This window comes from Manis pentadactyla, chromosome 8 (genome assembly GCF_030020395.1).
Source record: "Manis pentadactyla isolate mManPen7 chromosome 8, mManPen7.hap1, whole genome shotgun sequence".
NCBI classification, from domain to species: domain Eukaryota; kingdom Metazoa; phylum Chordata; class Mammalia; order Pholidota; family Manidae; genus Manis; species Manis pentadactyla.
Window position 1 is genome coordinate 122,080,611 of NC_080026.1, and position 24,625 is coordinate 122,105,235.

Below are 24,625 nucleotides of genomic sequence, written 5' to 3' on the forward strand. Positions count from 1 at the left end.
AAGAAGGCCTATGTGGAGAAGCATGAGTCATGAACAGGATTGCACCAGGCAGAGATGGAAGATAACAGGAAAGGCATTTAAAAATGATATGATAAAGAACCATCAGGATGTGGGGAAGCATAGGGAAGAGTGAGGGGTCCAAGTGGTTATGTGGACTGAGAGTGGTGTGGGGAGACATGGCCACAGAGTCTTGAAGTGACGCTGCGGCACCTTGAATGCCTAGCTGACATAATGATGCTCTAGACTGACAATGGGAAGCTAGTAAAGGTTTTGTGAGTGCGTGTGTGTGCGCGCACGTGCGTGTGTGTGTGTGTGTGTGTGTGTGTGTGTGAGTGCAGAGAAATAACAGCATTAGAGGTGATTGTGTGTGTGTGTGTGTGTGTGAGTGCAGAGAAATAATAGCATTAGAGGTGATTCTCACGCAGAATGACTGGGCAGGCAGAAAGGGGTAAATCAGGGGAAGGAGCTTGCGGGTGGGTGAGTAGAAAGTTTGGTTCCAGACAGACTGACCAACCACTCAGGTGTTGCAGATCAGAGAGTCAGAAAATCCAGCTAGAAATGGTGGCTGGGTCCTGTCCTGAGAGCAGAGATAGCAGACGGTTCTGGTCATTACCTCAGCAGATAGGGAAGTAGGAAGAATGAGAGGAAAGGACCAGGCAAAGAGAACGCAGCCTGGGGGAAAAATTCAGAGAAGAGTGACAGTTTCGGTAAAGAAATTACAGCCACGGTTGAGAACCCCAGTCTCGGAGCTGGAAATGTGTGAGTTGAACCCGTGGCCAGACTGGTCTTGACTAGCAAGGCGACTTCAGAGTTTTTGAGTCTGTCTCCTCATCTGTGAAATGGGAGTGATTTCCATCTCAAAGGGTTGAGAGCATTCGCTGAAATAAAGTTCTTTGAATGGGCTTTGCACACAGTAAGAGCCAAGGAGCGGGCAGGGGCCAGATGGAGAAGCTGGAGAAATGAAATGTCACTCGCCCCTGCCCCACGCGCGCCAGGAGTGTCTGGAAATGGCGGAACGGACCCTCAGGAAGCTCAAAGCTTTTGCTTTAGTTGTGCTTACTCAGCCCTGCGAGAAGAACGGGTGAGCAGGTCAAGGGAGCCTCAGCCTAGCTCGCACCGGAAGGCGCTGCCTTTTCGTCCGCACTTCCAACCCACCGTGCCTCTCCACCTCCCCACCCCCGCACCCTCCAGTCGCGCTCCTACTCTTGCAAGTCGCGGTACCCGAAGCGCACGCGCCCTCCTGAGCGCCTGCCCAGCTTTCCACGTTTCACTTCCCTCCCATTTCCTCCTCAGCGCTAGCTCCACCGCCACGATTGGCCAGCCGACCTCCCCGCCTCAGCCAATAAACGCCGCCCTCTCGCCCCCGTGTTACTGGGTAGAACAAAACAAAAACAGAGCGAGAGCGGCCAGAGGCGCTCCGAGGCATCGGCACGGGCTGAGGAGCGGGTTTGGGTCGGCGTACCAGTGACCTGGGGTAGCAGCAGCGGCGGCCCGAGGGGTCAGTACCGGCGGGGCGGCTCGCACGCTTGGGAAGACTGCGACCTCTCCCTCAGCTCCGGTCTCTTCTCCGAGGCAGCCGCACGTTGGGCGGGGGAGGAGGCGCGGAGGCCGCGGCCCGGTCAGGTCCGGGCTCGGGGGCGGCGGTGAAGCCGCCTCCTCAGAGCCCCGCAGGCCCGGCCGCGCCTCTTCCAACGCCCAGGGCTGCGGGGAGCCGGTCGGCGTTGCCTCCTCCTGGGCCCGGGCACGGAGCACGGCGGCGCGGGCCCGCCCCCCAGGGCCCTTCCCAGCTTAGTGGGGGCACGCGGGGCGCTCGCCGGTCAGGGGCTTTTCCTCATCCCCGCGAAGGCTGCGTCCTTACGTTGACTTGGTTGAAAGGTGTGTTTCTGGCCTGACGGAAGTCCTCTGAGGAAGGCTTGCGTCCTCCCCGCCTCCTTGGCTTCCCGGGGGCCCTACGGAAGATGCGGCCCCAGCCCCGGCCGCTCCGGTCCAGCAGCCCCGGGGCCGGCCAGCCGGGGCCCCGGGGATGCTGCGGGAGGGGCCGCCCGGTGGCGGACACGTGCGGGTGCCCGGCGCCCCGGCCCCGCGCGAAGTTTGCGTCTTCGCGGGCAAAGGGTTGGTGGCTTTTATAGTTTAAATGAAATCTCCCAGAGACAACAAAGACAGGAAGGGAGGCCCCTCTCTGTGAAATGCACGCTGTGCCTGCTGTATTTGTCAGTTCGGTGCTGCGAGGGTGTTGTGTTTTTTTTTTTTTTTTTTGTGGGTTTTTTTGTTCGTTTTTTTGCTGGAGCTTCAAAACTGTAGACACCAGGAGCGCCTGTCTCCCCAGGTCCTTGTGAGAACTAGCTACGTAGCCAGGAACTGTAGTATGTACCATTGACTGAAACGATTAAAAATGCAGCTTCGTGTGGAAAGAACGGTCACCGCCTGTTTTGTATTCTTACTAAGTTTAAGGATTTTGGCATTCTTGCTAATTAAGGTTTTTTTTTTTAGGAAATCACCGCACACTTAAAAAAAAAGGGATCGCCACAGATGCCTTCTAAATTTAACTATTAGTGTTTATGCCCTTTACCTTCCTTCATTATAGGTTTATTAAATTCCTTATTATCTCAGCAGGCATCTTTGAATTGTATTTTGATTGGGTTTTCTGTTGTAACGAGAAGGAAGAATAGTTGCTGTGAGTGCAAAAATAATGACAGGTATTTTCCGTAGTGTTTACTTTTGCATCATTGTGGTTGTATGCTTTTAGCTGGTTTTAAGTTGCTAATTAGCTGTGATTGTAGCTCTGAAATGAATACAAGTAATTTTCTAGTTAACATATGGCCTAAACCTGATTCCAAAAAATGTCAGAGTGATTTGTTTATACGGTGTACTTCAGGAAAGAGATTTTTGTGAAGGTGAGGCTTTACCTTTTAGGGAATGTTTTGGCAGTTGAGTACTTCTGATTGTATATTTCTGTGGAACACATTGGAAAAGTGAAAACAATGTTTCAGCCTTGATTTTGTCCAACTTACATGTTTAGTTTTGCCATCTTATTGAAAATTAATTGTATAGTTCGATATGAAAGATGTGGGGTTTAACCTTTTTGCTTTATATTTTCTTAAGTGTGGGGCAAAAATCTTAACGATTGTTAAGTGAACTGAAAAAAAACTACTATGAAAAGAGTAAAAACAGTATATAACTTTTATCCTTCACTAAGCTCTTGAAACGTCTGTTATCAAGTATGACTTGAGTTCTTGATTGCCTTATCATTGCCTAAAGACTTTTTTTGTTAATGATTACTTCAGAAAAACAAACTTGCTAAGTTATAAATGATAGTTGTTACCTGATAATTTTTTTGCCCAACTTAATGTCTTCTGTATATTATTTTTAAATAAATACAGTTTTTTGTGTTTGGAAAATTAAAATTTTGATAACAACAATAGGAGTCTGTTTTAATAAACATCTATTAACTCTAAAAAAGAATCTACCTGTGTGATATAGTCTTGTATTGAACTTGTGTAAAGCCTGCTGGATTTTGAAGGCCTGTGTTCTAATCCAGGTTCTTCCAGTGAGCAGCTGTCTCTTTTTGGACAGATCACCTACGTTCTCTGAATAGTTTTAGTTGTGTGCAAAGTAGAATTAATTACCTACCTCAATATTATATTGAGAAATACATGAAATTACCTGAGAGGTGCATGTGAAATTCTTTTTGAGTCATAAAAAACTTTATGTACATCAGTTATAATCATTTCATTTCCTTTATTAGCTAGTTTTTTCAGAAAGTATTCCCTCAAAAGATTATACTTGCATCGGGTAGGAAAAAGACTTTTTAATGTGACTCTAGTTTAATTACTCATACACATCATATGTCATTTTCATTTCCCTATAATATGTAATTCATATACTAAAATGAAACAGATAATGCATTTTCAGCTCTTGAGGGCAATAATGTTTAGTTTACAAACTAGTTTTCCTCATATATCTATATGTAAAAACACACACATATTTTTAAGGTTCATTTTCCCCCCAAATCTGGAGCTGGTAAGAATTATATTGAGAAGTGTTTATACAGAATTACATATGATATGACTTTATTTTGAATGGAATTGCAGTGATCTCATCATTTTCTTCTGAAACAATGATAGCATCATCTTAGTAGCCTAAGGATTATGCTGTATTAAGAAGTTTGCAATTTTAGTGTAACATATGTTTATTTTTGTTGTTGAAAATATATTCAGAATCACCTGGTTTTGGTGTTTGTTTTTGAGAACATAAAGCCCTAAGTATTTCTAAGCTACCAAAGTGAAATAGGAAAAATACTTAAGTATTTTGAACCACTAAAAACATTTCCCGCGAGATTCTGAAATCATATTTGGTTACATCTTCTGGGAATAGTTTCCATGAAACATATTTCAATGGCCTTTCTTTCAAATAAGATTGGACTTATCATTAAGTTCTCTAAATAAAAGGCAACTGATTTCATGAAAACTTTCCAGTGTTAATTTTTAAGCCATTTGAAACTGAGGTCTAAAATACTGAGATGCTAGTGTCATTCATTGTATGTATTCCTTTCTAAAATAGGTTAGGATTTAAAAAAAAAGAATGGGTTTTTCAGATTATAAAAATAATATTCTCATTATAGAAAATGCTATTAAAAATTGCTCCCAATCTCATAATCTTCTAACAGTAATTATAAACACCTAGGTGATGAAATGGCAGATATATCTGACTTCAGATATGTTGTGTGAAAAATAACACTATCATGATATTCTTGATAATCAAAACTGTGGTGTTTGCATTTTGTGGTAGTTCTCAAAATTCACTGGTAGCAAACCACTCAATTTTTATGTATATCAGATTAATTATAAGGGCTGGTAGTCCTAAAAAATTTGTAGTGTGTGTTTATACTCTAACTTGAAGTAAATGTGTAACAAATACGTCTTTTAATTCCAAGTAAAAGAGGTGCTTTGACACATCCAGAAATACTGGCTTTTTTTGTGTGTGACACAGATTAAACTTACTGAGAAGATTGAAACCAAATATTAATTAGGGTAAGCTATCTTTGAATGTAAGTTAATTCTTTAAAAAAAATAATCGTGAATTTTTTTTCTTACAGTGTGATTAATTTAAATTACCTTAAGATATCAGTTTGGAAGATGTTGAAATTTTTTTTCCTTTTAAAGAAATAGATCCCAAAGGAAGACTTCCATTTGGTACTTAATCAGTGCAAGTGAAATTAAGGAACAATGGATGTAGAAAATGGGCAGATACTGAATGTAAACCCCATAGGTAAGTAATCATATCTTGAACTTTGAATGCATTATGAGCAAGTTTTAGGCCATACCAAATTTTATGAAAACAAGATAGTAAAACAGCCTTTACTTTAAAAACCATCTTATTTATGCTACAAGAAAAAATAGACATTATTTTTATTATTATTTTTATGGAAATTCTTCACATCCTATTTTTCTACTCATTTTTTTCACATTCCATAATTTTTATTCTCTGCTACTTACAATAAACCATATAGTACAGTATGGAAAAGAATAGTAAACCTGCTCATTAATATTTTCACATGAGCTAGTTAGTGATTTCTATAATATAAACTATTGGTATCTTTGAAGTCTTTCTTAATAATTTATATACTATAAATTTACCAATGGGTATCTTCCCTGATTTTCCATGATACTTCAATACTGCCTTATTATCATAAAAGTGGTTTTGTGGAATAGGTGTCCAAATGCTGAGTAACTTCAGACTTAAGATATATTTATAGCTTTTAGAATAATCTTTGTAGAGAGTTAATTAGGATTTTGAAATATTCTGAATAGTGAGAGCTTTTCATATTGATAGAGTTAATTCTTTGCTTTATAATTTTATTAATATTGGAAAGAGCTCTGTTTCATTTATTTCTAAATTCCTAAATTTATATATATAGTATTGCATTTTTTAATACTACCGCTTCATTTTTTTCAGTGACTTTAATTCACTATTGTATAAAAGTTAGTTTTCTTTCATGTGAACACTTTGAAGTTGAAACTTCTCTGCAATTTTGTATTTACAAACCTAATTTAAAGTGTGCTAGAAAATTATGGTTGAAAAAATTACTATGATAACTGTTTTAGTGCTGCTAAATGTAATAGCTATATGACTACTTGTTTTTTTATGGTTATAAGTGGGTGTCATGCCCCTTCATTGAGGTGAGGGTGGTAATAATATGATTTAAGAATATATTTCACATGTAGGTAATTGCTGCTTTTCTGCACTGTACATTACAATAGCCACTAGCCACATTTGGCTGTTGAGCACTTGATATGTGACTTTCAAAAATTGAGATATATTGTAGGTGCACAGTACATAGCAGATTTCAAGAGATTTACTATGAAAGAAAGATGGTGAAATATCTCAATAACTTTTTTGTATTAATTACATGTTGATATAATGGATTTATTAGGTTAAGTAAAATATATTAAAATTAACTTCTCCTGTTTCTTTTTACTTTTTAATGTGGATAACTAGGAAATTTAAAATTACATATTTTGCCTGCTTTACATTTTTATCTTACAGCAGAGATGTTTCATACTTTTTGTATTCTGACTGTAACTGGTCCTTGTTCTAACCCTGCTCTTGTTGCCTCTGCCCAGTACTACCTTAAAATAAGGGATTTATAGTTTTTGAATACTTGGATGGGCCTAAGGTAGACCTTTGCAATAAATTCTAACTATAGCAAATAGTCCATGTCAGAAACACTGGTGTATTAATTCCAACTTCTACTTTTGTTAGCTCTGTAACTTTGAAGAAGCAGGTTATTTGCTCTGACCTTCAGTTTCCTCATGTATAAAACTGGGGTATAGATATCCGCTCTATAAGTTTATTTTAGGATTAAGGGAGATACAGTATATGTGTATCATGCCCATAGCACATATTAGGCATATGTAACAAATGAAAATGTGCTAATATTGCTAATTCTAATTATGCCACTTAGTAGACCAGTTATTGAAAGTGCAATTGTCTTGTACTATGGTAAGTTAAGCACGATTGGTTACTATTGAGATGTCAGAGAATTCAGAAAGGAATTAGTACACAGTAGAAAATTTTGAAATCCCCACATTCTCTATTCAGGGTTTTTATCTTTTTCATTTCGGTTTTCTTCAAATCAGATGAATAGTAGTTATGAAACCCTCAAACTTAGGTAAGTGTGAATAGCGAAATACAAAAAGAACAATTGATATAAACATGGCTTAAAAATTATAAAGTCTAAGGTATAAAATATATCTAGATATGTACTGCTGCAGACATACAACGTGTATTTGAAGGGATATTAAAATAGTTGAAGAAAAGAAAGTCAATGTGGAAAGTATACTTTATGAATATTTTCATACTCCAAGGACAGTTTAAATAAAGCATTATACTTAGAAGTTCTTTATCTTCTGGATAGGTTTGGTAGTTCATCTTAATAGTAGAATAATGAAAGTAATATGTTACAGGTAGATGTTTAATGTTTTCTTCAACTACTCACTCTTACTTGAAAACTCCTTATAATTTGTCTGATCTCTGGCTTTTCCTTCTTCCTCTTAATCAGCTTTTTTTTCTTTACATTCACTCTTTTGTTCATCATGTCTTTTTAGCTGTCACTTCTGCTGTACTTTAGCTTTGTATTTTCTGTAGTTATGTAGTCACTTGAGATTCAAATGTGGCTTTTAATTCTGGCTACAATCCTTTTTAGATATGTAACTGTTCTGTGAAACATCTTCCATTTGTAAAATGAGGATCAATATCTTCATTATAGAGCTTTGTGAGGATTAGAGATCATGAATATAGAATGCCTAGCATAGAACCTAGTGTCTATAGGTAACAATAGTCATGGTAATGACAAAAGTAATAGTATTCCTACTATGATTACTAATACTACTACTGGTAGTAATCACAGTAGTTTGTTATAGTGATGGTCATGATCATGTCCAAGACTCACCTTTCTGAACCTGGCTTTCTCTTCTAGTTAAGATACTGTTTCACCCTTCAATGTGTTCTGCTTAAAAGCCCTTTATTTTTTCTTTAAAAGTGTCACTTTCTTATTCACGCCCAAGTTATGATTCTTGCCCTTTCTACTTAGTTTGTGACTGAATTACTGCAACGTTTTCTTAGCTGGTCTCCCACTTTTACTTTCTCTTCTAAAATATTCTGTATTCTTCTCTGCCAAACTAGTACCCCAATCACTTACTTACCTATGATATCAAATCTAAGGTCCCACCATTTGTGGGAGCAGTCAGCAATTATTCTGGTGGCATAAGCAGGGCAAGATCATGAAGGACCTTAAGGTACAATGTAATGAGTTTACACTTTATTTTGACCCAATGGGATACCTTCAAAAGGTTTTCAGTGGGGGCATGTTTTGGAAAATCAGTTTCCTTGCAGTTTGGAGAAGGGTTTGAAGACTGAAGGCACTGAGACTACTTAGGACACTAATGGGTAATTTGATTCATTGTTTCTGATTACACAATGTCTTTTCCTAACTTTCATACTTTTTGTTAAGAATTGTAAAGATTTTAACACATCTATGCTTTTTATTGGCTCATTTAAAAAATTCTAGTTCTCAACAAATTAAAACATATTGAAGTTATGCACATAGATTTAACATGTCCTGTTTACATTTAGGAATATTAAAAACCATTTGAGGGATTCAGCTCTGACTTGAGTTAGCCATAATGAACAAAATTTTGGCCTTAGGGGAACTAACTCAGTAGCTTTCTGACTTGTAAATTTTTCAGAGCAAAGCTAAGTGTCTTCAAGTCATTTGATCTCCACAGACACTTAAATTGATAGTGTGAAGGATAGTCTGCCAGGTGCTGAGGATACAAACAAATACAGTATAGTCATGGTTCCTCTTTTGAGGCTAATGACTTATTTAGAAAAGCAAGACTACTATATAAAAAGAAATAACAGTGATTTCTGTGATGTAAATGAGTGGTGTATGAGCACTAGTGTTATTGTGGCTGGAATTAGGAAAATTTTCATATATGAAGTAAGACTTGAGCTATATCCTAAAGGAGTTCGATAAGTGAAAAGAGCAGTGAGGATGACGTTCTGAACAGGGGACTGTTGGGAACTCCATATATGTTGCTGTCATTCGGGGGATAATGTGCATATACAAGTTGGAAGATTTTCAGATGGTAAGTAATATGAGTCAAGTTTGGAGAGATAAATTAGGGCTTTGAAAGCATGTGTTATCTTTGAAAGCAGTAAAGCATCAACAGTTCAGCTCAATAAATATGTGATCACTTATTTGTCAAATGACTTTCAGGGTCTTTGGATTGGTAATATTTCCTAAGTATCTGTAATTAATCATGAGATGTTTATTTAAACAGCCTTAGTTTCCTTAGCTGTATAAATGATGTAATAAATAGCTCTCAAACTTATGGGTAAATGACAAAAGTACTCAGGGGCAGTGCCTGATAAATAATAGTAGACACTCTGTAAATATTAGTTTTTCTCCTTTTTCTCAAGATCCTTAGTTGTTTATTTCTTACTTCCAGTTGCTTAACTCTCTTAGCTCACAAAAGGGTAAAGATTTTATGTTTGGTATTTATGTTAATATAAATCTTATGATCTAAACACATGAAATAACAGGCTTTTAGTAAACTTTGTTCATTAAAGTCCAGTGCCTTAGTTGGGAAAGTAATACTATTTAGTTGTCAGTCATTAGGTTGAACCATATGAAATTGTCAATATGTGACTGTTACCCACAAAAATGTTAATTTCATATGATTAAACCTAATATAACTTGTGACTATAACTAGTATTTAAAATATTTAGAATTTTCTTTCTTCATTTTTCTCTTAAAGATCCTGATAATTTAAGTGACTCTCTCTTTTCTGGTGATGAAGAAAATGCTGGGGCTGAGGAAATAAAAAATGAGATTAATGGAAATTGGATTTCAGCATCCTCCATTAACGAGGCTAGAATTAATGCCAAGGCAAAAAGGCGACTGAGGAAAAACTCATCCCGGGACTCTGGCAGAGGCGATTCAGTCAGTGATAATGGAAGTGAAGCCCTTAGAAGTGGAGTGACTGTACCAACCAGTCCAAAGGGAAGGTTGCTAGATAGACGATCCCGATCTGGGAAAGGAAGGGGATTGCCAAAGAAAGGTTGGTATATACCGTGTCTAAAGAAGCAAACATAAAAACATATTGTCTGGGTTTTATACTACAGTTACCTTGTTCTAGGAATGAAAGCTATTTAAATAGTGATAATGTAAGCTTTTATGGTTTTGTGTATTATTTTTGCATAGTAAAAATCTCAGGACCGTCTCACTTTTTCTTTAAGTTGAGCTTTTTTTCTTGAGGTTGTTTTCTTGAGCAGAACTTTATCTCATTTTCAGCAAAATACACACTGATGTTCACAATTATGAATTGTGCTTATACACTAACTTTGTTTGAAAGGAGTAGGGTCAGAAATTCATCATATCTGATATCTAATGAATCCATGTCCACTGTTAAGAATACATGATAAAACACAAATTTAATTGGTAATATCTGGATCAGAGTTGTAATGATTTCATGGATCTTGTTCTGAGCTCTTTAGCTCTGTTTTGGGCGGTTGAATGGTATGGGCCCTTTCACTGCTACATCTCCATCTCCAGTGCCTGAAGTAGTGACTAGCAATGTAAATACTTAAATATTTATCAAATGAGGGGACTTTCAGTTTCTGTCTGTAGTAGGATTTTGGTGCATTTTGGAGATTTCACCATCTTCCAAGTGCTGGGAGCCTCAATTTGTAGTCTAGGATTCTTGCAAAATGTTTTTATGATTTGTCAAAAATGGTTATTTTTGTTGAATGGCTCTATAACCATTGGATCAAAATGAAACCTAGTTAACAAATTCTGTTTTGCTCTGGTGGCAAGGATTATACTCTAGGTATAAAGTGAAAACCTCCAAAAAGAATATTAGTGATACTGTGAAGTTCTTTAAAAATAGTGTAATATATTAAGTCTTAAAAAAATGCTTCAGTAAGTTTAGAAAAGCAATTTTGAAGGTGGCATTGTTAAACTTCTATAGGTTGGTTTGTATATAGAAGTAGAGAGAAATAATAAGCAGTCTGCTAATGCTTAAGTAGCAGTTGTTTATAACATTGATAGTTGCAATTATAGTTAATGTGTACTTCTATATCTAAAAATTTGGCTTTAAAGTATTGATGTTTTAAACATTTAAATATTTGAAACTGTGCTTCTTTGTTAAGTAATTTCTCCATTGTTGGGTTTTCTATGGCACATCTTACTGGCTCAACATACTTCTTAATGTTTTGGTTCTAAGAAATGTCAAGTAAAAATTAGAGCTCAACTTCAACATCACCTCCCTTTGAGGTTCCTGATATAGCTATTTTTCTGATCTTTTTCATTTGTTTGTTTTTGTTTTTAAAGTATCTGCCTTTTTAGTTTTACCTTTATAAGCTATTTCAACTTGATATTTAGGAAACAGGTTATAAAATATATAATATTGAATCATTACTGAAAACGAAGTGACCTGAATAAAAAGAGTTTAAAATTTGACTCTCAACTGGAAAAAAATTAGCTTAGAAATTAAAATATGGTTTTTCAGCCATTATTTAAATAACATCTGAACTTCCAGAATTATTTCAGATTTCAGTTAAAGTTTATGAACTTTGAAGTCTGCTCTTTTCTCAATTCTAAACATCCTCAGGTGGTGCAGGAGGCAAAGGTGTCTGGGGTACACCTGGACAGGTGTATGATTTGGAGGAGGTAGATGTGAAAGATCCTAACTATGATGATGACCAGGTATGAGTGTTCTACTTTTTTTCTAATATATACTTAAAATGCTTATAAGCTTTTTTGACCTCATGTTTGTTGTTTGCTCATACATTTGTCTAATCGTATTTCCATAGATATCTATATTCTGTATTTGTCAAATGATTATATTGAATATGCCGAGAGTAATGTGTATAACGTATGCATACATTTTTGTGCACACACATTAGTATATATATCTAAGTCATATATATACACACTTAGTTCTTTCATACTGGTAGGTTAATTTTGGACTAGGAAACCAAGTTAACTGATAATAACTTACGCATAGTTTTCACTTGGTTTCTGAAGTGAGTCAGAAGTAGGTCTTTGCAAATTAGGATTATCAAATTGACTATTTTTCAGTAAATTCTATTGAATTATTATTTATTTTTCAGTAAATTCTATTGAAGTAATATTTCTATAGTTTGTTTCTATAGTAATGATAATTGGGATATACTTTGAACATCAGAAAAGTTACAGATAATAAATACCTTTTAAATATTACTGTTCAGGATGGTAACTATATGGTAAATTTTATTTTTGGAACATGAGGATCTTTTCTCTAGGGACAATGTTGAGATGTAAATTTTTAGTAGATTTTATAATGAATTTATATCAATTTTTTAATGGAAAAATATTAACTTACACAAGTAGACTAGTATAATGAACACATTTGTACTCATCTCCCAGCTTTACTAACTTCAGTAATGAATAATTTGTGGCCAGTCTTGTTTGAATCTGTACCTCCAATTTACTCTTCTTCTTGTGTCTCTCCTCTCCCTCAATTCTCGGATTTTTTTTAAATACATTACTAAATGCTCATCACAATAAATGTACTTGCTGTCTGTCAACATACAAAAATATTACAATATTATTGATTATATTTTCTATGCTGTTCTATTACCCCCATTACTAATTTATTTTATAATTTGATGTTGGTACCTCTTTATTGCCTTCACCTATTTCACATATCCTCCCACCCACTTCCCCCTATGGCTGCCATCAGTCTATTCTCTCTTCATGAGTTTATTTCTGTTTTCTTTGTTTTGTTTTTTAGATTTCACATGTAAGTACTCTGGATTATTTTGAAATAAATTACAGACATTTTGACTTATTTTTTTAAAGTACTATCTTTGAGTAAGATAAAGCATAGTGATGAAAATAGGAAATTATCAGTGCATATGTTAATTTTTTATTGTGTATTCACATGTACTTACCTATTTTAGCTAACAGTTGGACATGGAAATATTCCTAAGAGAACATGAAAAATACATTTTAAAGCCAGTAGGATTAGAATTGAAATAGGATATTTGCTAAGTATTCTAATTTTAATATGTAGTCTTTCAAGTATATGTTGTTAGGATGAAACCGGTCACAAGTTGCATACAAACATTTCAGAGCTTTTTTGCAGAGAAGAGGGGATAGAAGATTAATGGCCATTAATCTTAATTCTTTTTGAAATTTCAGTTGAATAGTCCTTTTCCTTAGATTTTTTAATCACCACAATGTTGATTTTTGTTATAGGGATTTTTATAATGATAATACTAATTATGAAGGCTCTCGTTCCAGCTTCATTTTTTTTTTAAAGGTGACGTTTTAATGGAAATAATGTTTGACAGGGAGCCTTCTTAAAGCTTTTTGGTCACTGAAGGATTGTTTTTCTGAGTGATATAAAAAATACTGACAGAAGATGTTGGAGATTGGGAGCAAGCCATGTATCCACTGTGGTTAGTGGTTCTGATCTGTAGTTTTTTTGTATTCAGATTTTGTAAAAGAACAGTGATATAGATTCTGTTTTTATATAATATAAGTGATCAAAGCATGTAGCATGTCTTTTGTTTGCCCTGAGTAGGGATTACTAACTGATTGGAAGATGGAATTATAAAGGAATTTCAGTTTATCTGAATATTTTGTTCTTTAATTTGTAACTCTTCTTCACCTCCCAGGAAAACTGTGTTTATGAAACTGTAGTTTTGCCTTTGGATGAAACGGCATTTGAGAAGACTTTAACACCAATCATACAGGAATATTTTGAGCATGGAGATACTAATGAAGTTGCGGTAGGTTTAAAATTCCAAGTATAACATTTATATTGGGAGAAAACACTATTAAAAGCAAAATATATCCAGAATGATTTTGGCTCACTGAAGAAGTTTAAGTGTTTTCTGTTACACAAATGAATTGCTAACTAAGAAATGGAATAAAATTACATTAATTTAAGCCAGTTTTTACCTGTTTGGTTTCTGATGAGGACTATGTGCCATTTCCTTCCCTGAAAAATGACACAGCATAATATTGTAATAATTTTTATAGTTACGGATTTTTATAATTGATAGTTTAAAAAAACACAATTTTAACAATTTCAAAGCATTTATGGACCTGAAACCTCTTCAGGGATCTCAGTTAAAATGCTTGACTTAGTTCAATTTTTTTGACATTCATTTCAGTGCTCAGGGTTAGAATAAAATTTATTTTTGTACTCTGCCCAAAAAGAAAAGAGAATGTATATTTGTAACAACATGGCTGGGCCAAGAGGGTATTATGCTAAGTGAAAGTAAATCAGATAAAGACAAATGGCACATGATTTCACTTGTATGTGGAATCTAAAAAACAAAACAAATTAACAAACAAAACTGAAGTAATTGCATAAACACAGAGAATAAACTGGTGGTTACCATAGGGGAGAGGGTTGGCAGGGGATGGATGAAAAAGGTGAAGGGAAGAAAAATTAGCAAGAATGTTTGCTATCTTGATAAGGCAGTGATTACATGAGTGTATATTCATGTCTGAATTCATCAAGCTGTACATTAAGGTTTGTATATTTTGTATGTAGTTCAATATAAAAATTAAAAATAATGAAATTTACCATCATTCCATGAGAAGAAGCCAGAGGATTGGAACTATGAAAAAGGCTTATTTCAGCCTCTGAATTTGGAACAAATCTAGGCGTAAAGGGGGAGTGGGAGGCTTAAAGAACACAGATGTAAAGATTTGAAAAACAATATATACAGAAACCAAGAGAACAGATGTGTTTTTGAAGCATAATTTGCATGGGAACATTTACCATGTTATGAATTGTTCATAAAGTATAAAAGTGTGAAATAAAATTATTGCTCTAGGTAGGATTACTGACTTAAAGTAATACAATGGTAATTCTTTAGAAGACTTTTATAATTTACATTCTTTTAACTCAAATGGGACTTTCTTGATTTGTCTGATACCATGAGTTTTGATATCTTTGGGTTTGAATATAAAACAAATATTTTTTCAGTACATATACCATATGGAGGAATTTTTAAGAGATGATTTTTTTGAAGCTGCCCTTTTGAAGCTCAGTCAAGTGAGGGAAATTCTATATAAACAAATTATTAAAATGTAATATGAAACATTCTATTATAGAGGAAGAGTTTAAGTCCTTTGAGGACAAGGACTGATGAAATCTTTTTATCTAACAAGCAGGGGATCATTAGTACACTGTGTATTTATTAACTGAGTAGTACTGTGAACAGAGTGTTAAGGAAGCATAAAATGGAGAGCAGTGGAGGAGATGATTAGGATTTTGCCAGGATAAGATGGTTGAAGGTTTTTTAGGAAGGAGGAATATCATGTTTAAAGGCAAGCACAGTCCAGGAAGATGAAGTGGAATAGGAAGAGACTACTAACAAGGACAGCAGTTAGGAGGCTATGAACATAGTCCTGGCCCCCTTTCAGTAGTATACTATGACTTAAATATTCTGAGAAAACTTTAAGTAAAAAGGAAGGCACTCTAAGTAACTGAGTTAGAATATAGCCTCTACAGTCACAGTGCCTGCATTCCACTTTCTAACTTGGCTTCTCTGACTGTGTGCCCTCAGCAAATACTTAATTTTTCTGTGCTTTGGGTATGATGAGTATGATGATAATATTTCCCTGAATGGGTAGTTTTGAGTATTAAATAAGATAACATAAAATGAAGTGACTGTTACACTGCCTGATAGATAGTAAGTAATTAATAAATATTTGCTGCTATTATATTTTAAATAGAAAATTTTAACTTTATCCTAGCATTTAAAATAATACTCCCATTTCAGAAGAATGGTTTAAGAACTCATTTTAAACTTTATATGAAAGTACATACAAATTTTTCTGTGAAGAGAAAGCTTTGAAAAAAATATATATAATAATATAAAATGAATCTCTCCACAAATGCTCATAAAGCAATATTCCTAGAAATAATATTAATAGATTATAAGATAGTTAACTCCTAACATCAAACTTAACAATATTATGTAGTTTAATGAACTGTTTTAGGTATAATTCATATTCTTGTGTTTAGGGATGTTCTGATAGTTAAAGCTTGGCAAAGTGTATCCATATCTAATTTATATGCAGAGAAAGATGTATTTATCCTATCTCACAAAATATAATTGCTTCTCTGATTATTTCCAAAAGAGTCCATAAGGGTATATGGATACAATCTTCAGTTTTTTCAAAAATAAAGTTATATTGAACTACAGGTAGTGACATACCTTTTTTTTTTTGGAATAGGAAATGCTAAGAGATTTGAATCTTGGTGAAATGAAAAGTGGAGTACCAGTATTGGCAGTGTCCTTGGCATTGGAGGGAAAGGCCAGTCATAGAGAAATGACATCTAAACTTCTTTCTGACCTTTGTGGGACAGTAATGAGCACAAATGATGTAGAAAAATCATTTGATAAATTGTTGAAAGATCTACCTGAGCTGGCATTGGATACTCCTAGAGCACCACAGGTTTGTTCTCTTCCCCAACTACATTTCCATTTATAGAAAGAATACACGCTCCAGAAAATTTTAATAGATGGAAGAGGAAGAAATGGTCCTTATTTCTTACTACACAAAAATAGCCCTCTAACATTGTAGTGTATTTTTCCCGAGCTGCCTTTTTTTTTTTCAAATGTAGTTTTCATCATACTGTAATTTATTTATTTATTTATTTATTAAGGTATCATTGATACACACTCCTATGAAGGCTCCACACGAAAAAACAATGTGGCCACCACATTCACCCATGTCTTTGTGTCTCCCACACACCCTATTGCTGCCACTGCCCAACAGCACAGCAAGATGCCACAGAGCCACCACTTGCCCTCTCTGTGCCACACTTCATCATACTATGATTTTATATCTCCCTTTCCTCCAATGCTCCATATAGTTTTTAGGTTATTTTTTTATGCTGTCTATTTTCAGTTACCTGTGATGAAGCTGTTTTATGAGCTAGGATTTAAAAAAATGTAGGTTGCTATAATTGAGGATTGAATTTTGCTTGGCTAATGTTTATTATAAAAATAATCATAAGACTATATCCCCTTTTGTAGCTTTGTGGGAAAATAACTAGAAAATTCATGACTTAAGCTTCTGCTCTTACTAGATTTAATACATCTGACAATCTGATTTTCTGGTTTGAAATCGAAAACGTGAAATTGTTCTTATTTACTTAAAGTTTTAAATCAAAATAGAAGCCCTTAAAAATTAATTTAGAAGTATAGGTTAATTCTTAAATGTGTTTTCTCTTATATTTTCCTATGATACACAGAAGTCTGTGTAATGTATTGAGCTGTGATTCAAACCTGGACTTTTTCCTTTTTACACTGATACTCATACTTTAAAAAATTATTACATAAGTTCATATTCATTACAGAATTTTTGAAAAATAAAAGCCAAGAGGAAGAAAGGCTAGCAAAAATAACCACTGTTAACTGTTAACATTTTGGTGTTAGATTTTCCATTCTACTTTCTGTGGGCTTCTATCATTGTATGTTTTTTATATACCCTTACATTTTTTGTTTTAATAAAAAATGGAATCACCCTATATGTGCTGTTTTGTAAACTTGATTTTTCTTATGCCATAAAATGGTGAACATATTTCCGTATGGCCACGTAGTGTACCATTTCATATGTATATCATTTAACCACACCTTTATTCTTGGAAATCAAAAGTTGCCAATTTTTATAAGAAATAGTACTGTGAATATACTTTCAGATAAATATTTCTACACAACTTTTTTCTCTGTGAATTCCTTTAATCAGTTTTCTGAAAAAGCCTAGTCCCACTTTTTGTTTTGTTTTCAGAAGAGAGGTTTCTCTCTTGACATTTAAGTCATTGACATAAGAATTTTGATCATATACTATGTTTCAGGCAGTGTGCATAATATTGGGGATCAGTAGTATGCAAAAGAGATGTGGCCCCCTGCTCTGATGGCACTTAACTTGAAGATTAAGCTGTGGGAGCATATGCCAAGCCTAACAGGAGCTAAACAGATACTTTTTGTATATTCCATCATGTCTTAGTGTATGACTGTAGTTCAACCAGTCTTCATTTGTATGTTTAGAAATCATGTTCTATAAAGGTTTATTTTTAATTTTTTTATATAGCTCTTTTTTTTTTCCTTATAGTTGGTGGGCCAATTTATTGCTAGAGCTGTTGGAGATGGAATTTTATGTAATACCTATATTGATAGTTACAGAGGAACTGTAGATTGTGTACAGGCTAGGTAAGTAATTTTCCTACTTAGAATTTCAAAACGGAAAAATTCTACAGTAGTCTATTGAAGTTAACACTTGAATTAATCAGGCATTATAGGCATCTATTTGTCATTTATGTATAGTTTCCACTGTTAAAATAGAGAAAGATTGTTGGCATGATAGAACAGGAAGAGGACAATACTGTGATGCAGAAGTTCTGTGTTTTAGCTGAGAAAAACATTAGCTACCTTTATGTCAAGCCACTCTTCTCTGAGCCTCAATTTATTTATTTATAAAATAAAGGATTGAACTTAAAATGTTCTTTAAGGTCCTTTCAGGTTTTAACATTTTGCCATTATTTAATCTAGTCAGATGGACAATATCAACAAAGGAGCCCCATTTTCACTTTTATATTTGTCTGCTATAGAAATCTTAGGAAATGATATTTGTTGTCACTATTATTTTTTGGTATAACTAATTATAAGCTAAATGTGATATTTAGGAGTTATGCTCTATGATTTTTCATAACTTCCTGGAAACTTAGATTTCAGCTTAGCCATGTCTTAGGTTTACTCAGATGTAGATGTTAGCTTAGTTTTCTAGGAACTACTTCAGGTCATAGTGGAATGGTTGCGCTGGTGGGAAGGCTTGGATCTATGTAAAAAATCACTTCTTGGTATAGATCAGTTATTTTGTAATAACATTAGAATTTGACTGAGAAATGGGAATAATGGAGTATGAGAATTAACAAGAAAAGCAACTCTTTTTGCTCCCAACTTTGTATTTTGAGAAATAGGTTTTTAAAAGACTTGAATTTTAGATTGCTTTTATGTTATGTGAAAGCTTTTAGTGCATATGCAATTTTTTTCAACTTTATCCATAATTTGATCAACATCAAGCACATCCAAGTGTCAGAATCAATTTTTTTTGTTTTGGTAGAGCTGCTCTGGACAAGGCTACTGTGCTCCTGAGTATGTCTAAAGGTGGAAAGCGCAAAGACAGTGTTTGGGGTTCTGGAGGTGGGCAACAGTCTGTTAATCACCTTGTTAAAGAGGTAACTATTGAGTTACTGTATTTAATTTATATGTATTCCTCTAGGAAATAAATTATGCCCTCTAGCTGGTACTTTTGAGGACAGAAATGAAGTTCAGTCTTACCAGCTGCAAATGGAAAATGAACAGTCCTTGTATATTTGGCTTTATATATCCTTTTGCTATAAATTATGTAATAATTATACAATTGTTACTGAATTTTTATGGTTTCTCTAACTTAAAAATGAGACTCATAAGTTACAAGGGTTTCCATGAATAATTATAAGAAGGCTGTGTGTGAACCTCAGAGGAATTCCTGAAGTCTTTTTCTTATATTGCTATTTAAAATTTTACATATACTATTGAAATAAGACTTTCTACTTTGTAGTTGTTCAACAAATATCCATTTTTATATGAGCAATTTGAAACTGGATAGTCTCGGGTTTTATGACTTATGAACACTGCTGGCAGATTTCTATAAGGAAATTCACTACCTGTATGAACGCTTTAAAAGACAAAGTAATTGACTCACTATATTAAAATGCTAGATTTATTCTCAAGGATTTTTTCTTGTAGTAAATTGATAGTCTGTAACAAGAAACAAAAAGAAGTACTTCATCTCCTTATTTTCCGATCTTTAAGAAAATAAGATTTACATGTGCTTCTGATTTTTGAGTATATCTTCATGTGACTATAGTTTTGATATTTAATAAATTTTATAATGCTATGGATCTCTAGTTTGATGTTAAGGAGCTCAAAATATAATTAGAGCTTTGACTATTTTTACTTTTATATATATTAAGGTAGATGAATTGTTTGTAATGTCATAATTATAATCTCTGGTTTTAAAAAAATTATTAGAAAAATTGAGTATAAAAAAAGTCAAGATACCAGGGCATTCTGGCAAGAAAATGAAATAAAAGCCATCTGAATTGGAAAGGAAGAAGTAAAACTACCTTTATTCCCAGATGATGTGATTTGTATACAGAACATCCAAATTAATGCACAAAAAGACAAAACAAAACCCAAACTACTAACTAGTAAATGAATTCAGCAAGGTTGCAAAAGTGGAAGTTTTATACACTGAAAACTGCAAAGCATTGTTGAAAAAATTAAAGACAAGTAGAGAAGATATCCCATGTTTATAGATTGGAAGTCTTAACAGCGTTTAGATGGTAAAACTCCCATGTAAACCATTAATTTAAAAATTAATATTTTGAGAAAGTCCAAAATTATGGTCTGTGAATTATCTTAACAAAAATATGATAAAGATAAAAATAGAAATAAAACTACCAATATGTAAGTTTGAGGTTGACATTAGTTGCATATACATTTACTTTCACATGGAGTGATAAGATGGACAAAGAGGGCTTTTAGAAATGTATACATGTATTTGTAATTTAATCTAAAAAAAGCATGGAACCTGATAGGAAACATTTAAATGTTTTACAAACAAAGTTAAAAAACTAAGTGACATTATTAAATAGAATTAATTTATAAAGTGAAAAGACATTCCAATGCCATGCTTTAAATAATTACAAAAGCATGGTAATAGGAATTATCAGGATGTAGGCTATTGATCAAATTTTATTTCACCTTTTATGAAAATGTTGTAGAAGTTAGAAGATACTTAAATGAGATTATTTATCCAATCAGCCAACATTCATGGAGTATCTAAAGGTGCAGAGGTCACTTTAACAGGCACTGTATAGGGAAGAATATACCTAGTTGAAGTTCTTGTGCTGAAAAACTTTTCCGCCTTTTCTCTGGTGTCATAGATGTTCCTGTACAAAATTTGGTGAGGAAAGTCAAGACCTGCCTTTTTAACTATAATTGGAAGCTGAATTACTGATGAGCATTTCAGATAATGGGTTTTGAATCTTCAGTTGTACAGAAAAGATAAATTATATGGGAATCTTTGCCTTGTTTAGTAAAGCTGTATTATCATCACTCCTTTTTTGGGTCCCAGTGCACAATTAAGGACGTCCTGGTGGAAGTAAATGTGCCACTTTGAAACTTCATTTTGAGACTTTCAGTTAGTGCCCTCTGGTGGTATTTAGATCCCTTGTTCTACATGAAGCACTGGAGCAAGCATTATGGCCACAACTCTGGCCTTGTTCATCTTAAAGTCTATTCGTAGATCTTCATTGATTAACATACAGCGAAGAACTACATTTTCTTCACAATTATGAATTATTAAAAAATTGAGGATTTACTTATGAAAAAATTGTTAGAATGGTGTCATGTCTATATATTCTTAGTTTTGGTGACTTGTTATTTCATCATACAATATGAAATCATTTAGGCATAGCACAGTTTTTTAAAAAACCTGAAATTATAACACATTTTGATTTTTAAATCTAACAGATTGATATGCTGCTTAAAGAGTATTTACTCTCTGGAGACATATCTGAAGCTGAACATTGCCTTAAGGAACTGGAAGTACCTCATTTTCACCATGAGCTTGTATATGAAGTAAGGTTACTTTGACATTCCAAAGAGAATTATTAAGTGTTCCTTTTTGCACCATAGTGACTTAATGGTACTTTGATAACATACATCTTTTTTTCCTTTTTAAAAAATTTTATTGTTAAGGGAGAAAGTTTTAATTTTTGTAATGATTATAGTTACATATAAGAGGAAAGGGTTCTGATGTATTTTAGGAGCAGTTTCTTATATGAATTAATGACCAAAAATTCATTCATGGATTCACTCTTCAATTTTTAGGCCATTGTAATGGTTTTAGAGTCAACTGGAGAAAGTACATTTAGGATGATTTTGGATTTATTAAAATCCCTTTGGAAATCATCTACCATTACTCTAGACCAAATGAAAAGAGTAAGTATAACATTATTTTGAGCAATTTTTAGAGTTAGGCCTTAAATATATGATTGAATAAAGATTAGAAATTGTCAATCAAATTATTTTTTTAGGTATGTTCAGTAGTAGTATACCTTTTTTTTTTTTATGGTAATGTTTGACCCTCTTGCAGCCCTTCTGGAAGTAACACTTTAGTTTTTTTTTTTTAACCTGTATTTTACAAAATGTGATTGTGTTTTTTTCTTCCTCGAGCTCTGTTTTTAAGATATAATTTCTATTTTACATGTGGAAACATAATAAATTATAAAGTAGTTAATATATTCCTATTTAAAACTGTATGCATTAAAATGGTGAGGTTCTCCTTTTAAAAAATGTACTGAATATATATAGATAAGTAGATGGGGAAGAAATGTGTCCAATGTCTGATACATGCCCGAAGCTCTTTTGAGAGAACAGTTTTAAGGAAAACATTCTGTAACAGATGTACCTACTACCTGTACTTTTCAAGGTTCAGATCTGACTTCAGTCTAATTATATGAAAACTTGGCCTTAAATATAGCTTGATAACAGTGGAGTTGTATGGCATTACATATTTTATGTCAGCTAACAGTTCTGTGTATAATTCCATTGTTTTAGGGTTATGAAAGAATTTACAATGAAATTCCGGACATTAATCTGGATGTCCCACGTTCATACTCTGTGCTTGAGCGATTTGTAGAAGAATGTTTTCAGGCTGGAATAATTTCCAAACAACTCAGAGATCTTTGTCCTTCAAGGTACTTTATTTATTACTTCCTCAACATAAAACACTGGTTGAGATGCTTGGGGAGGCTAAGCTAATTTTTTTTCATTCCAGCTTTCTCAGTTAAATAATAGTGACTTCCCTGAAGTCACCCAAGAGTGAAATCACCTATGGAAAAACAAGGGCAAAGCTTATTTTGTCCCCTTGTAAATCTGTACAAGACTACCTCATGAAGCCCCAATTCACTGAAATAAAACTAGTATGTATAGCAGTTCTGTGTACCAGGCTCTAAGTAGTTTAAATATTATTTCAGAGTAGATATTATTACCAATCAGATGAGAAAATTGAGGCTTAGTGAGGTGTAATGTACCTTTTTTAAAGTCACACATGGTAGAGGCCAAAGATGTATCCACATTTTTTGGCTTCAAAGATTTAGGCTAATTCTTGTACTTTACATAGCTTTCTTTTTGCTGCATAGAATGGGTAATTGGGGCTAGTTGGATTTTACCTCACTAGAAAGTGTGTTGTGTGTGTGATTTTTTTTGGAGGAATCCCAAAATAGGATATAGACTGGAATTAACTGGATTCTGATCTGTTTTTCTACATTTGGGTTACGGCTTTTCTAACATCTGAAAAAAAATTTAAACAGGTATTTTGAAAGCTTCTATAGTGCTAATTTGCCTAATTCCAAATCATGTTGGTATTTCTTATTTGGCTCAGTGTTTAGCTTTCAAATAATATTAATGACATAGAAATAAATGTAAAAATTCTAAATAGTGTAATGTTTGTCTTATATTTTAACTTTTTTATATGATTCCATTTGGACAATGAACTTATTTCAGTAATTGAGCTTTTATTTAACTAAAGACTGTTGAGATTAGCAGTTCATTTAATATGTTAGATCCTAGGACATATTGCATGAAAAGAAATTCTTTTTCAAAAGAGAGGCAGGCTGACTTTTTAAAATGACAATAAAATCCTTAAAAACTTAATAACCAAAAAAGTACCAGGTTTTAAATACTAAATTGACTATAGTCAGAATTTCTGTGTTTTCACATTTGTGTTCTTTTCATTACAGAGGAAGAAAACGTTTTGTAAGTGAAGGAGATGGAGGTCGTCTTAAACTGGAGAGCTACTGACTATAAGAACTCTTGCAGTCTAGATGTTATAAAAAAAAATACATGTATCTGAATTGTAAGAGTTGTTAGCACAGGTTTTTTTTTCCTTAAGGCACTTGTTTTGGGTACAAGGCATTTCTGAAATTTTATAATCTTAGTAAGTAAGGGGAATTTTTAAAGGAAGTGTTTTCTTTTTTCTTTTTCTTTTATTGAGGTTTTATAAAGGAGGGACGGAAAAGTAACCACTTAAGTGGAATATTTTGTAAATGCCATGTTTATGACCTAATCATTCCAAGTTTTGCATTGATGTCTGACTGCCACTCCTTTCTTTCAAGGACAGTGTTTTTGTAGTAAAATCACTGGTTTATACAAAGCTTTATTTAGGGGGTTAAAGTTAAGCTGCTAAAACCCCACGTTGGCTGCTGTTGTTGAAATACTGTGCTTTGGGAATAAACAGAAAGCTATTTCTTAAAGAATTTTAAGAAAACGAGTTAGTCATGAGACTCACTAACCTTTCCAGGGAACATACTGATTGGTCTTAAAGACTAGACAGTTAAGTAAATGGTGGCTGGAACATCTATTTTTCTACAAAACTGGAAAAATGAACCTGGTTCTAGATGAACATATGACAAAATAAAACATGTGAAGCAGT

General features: G+C 34.0%; 1 protein-coding gene across 4 annotated transcripts; it reads left to right on the top strand.

Moving 5' to 3' along the window:
• Positions 1–1,369: 1,369 nt before the first annotated feature.
• On the top strand, positions 1,370–24,625 carry PDCD4 (programmed cell death 4). 4 transcript variants are annotated; one of them, XM_036898420.2, is made up of 12 exons: positions 1,371–1,498; positions 5,163–5,268; positions 9,822–10,124; positions 11,676–11,770; positions 13,729–13,842; positions 16,310–16,531; positions 18,194–18,291; positions 19,202–19,316; positions 21,661–21,768; positions 22,021–22,131; positions 22,750–22,889; positions 23,934–24,625. In XM_036898420.2, exons 2-12 carry the CDS (start codon positions 5,226–5,228, stop codon positions 23,992–23,994), a joined length of 1,410 nt encoding a protein of 469 aa, XP_036754315.1. In that variant the 5' UTR covers positions 1,371–1,498; positions 5,163–5,225; the 3' UTR covers positions 23,995–24,625. The 4 variants fall into 4 exon arrangements, with proteins under 4 accessions (XP_036754320.1, XP_036754315.1, XP_036754316.1 ...); XM_036898421.2 differs by lacking the exon at positions 1,371–1,498 and adding an exon at positions 1,530–1,875; XM_036898423.2 differs by lacking the exon at positions 1,371–1,498 and adding an exon at positions 1,979–2,000.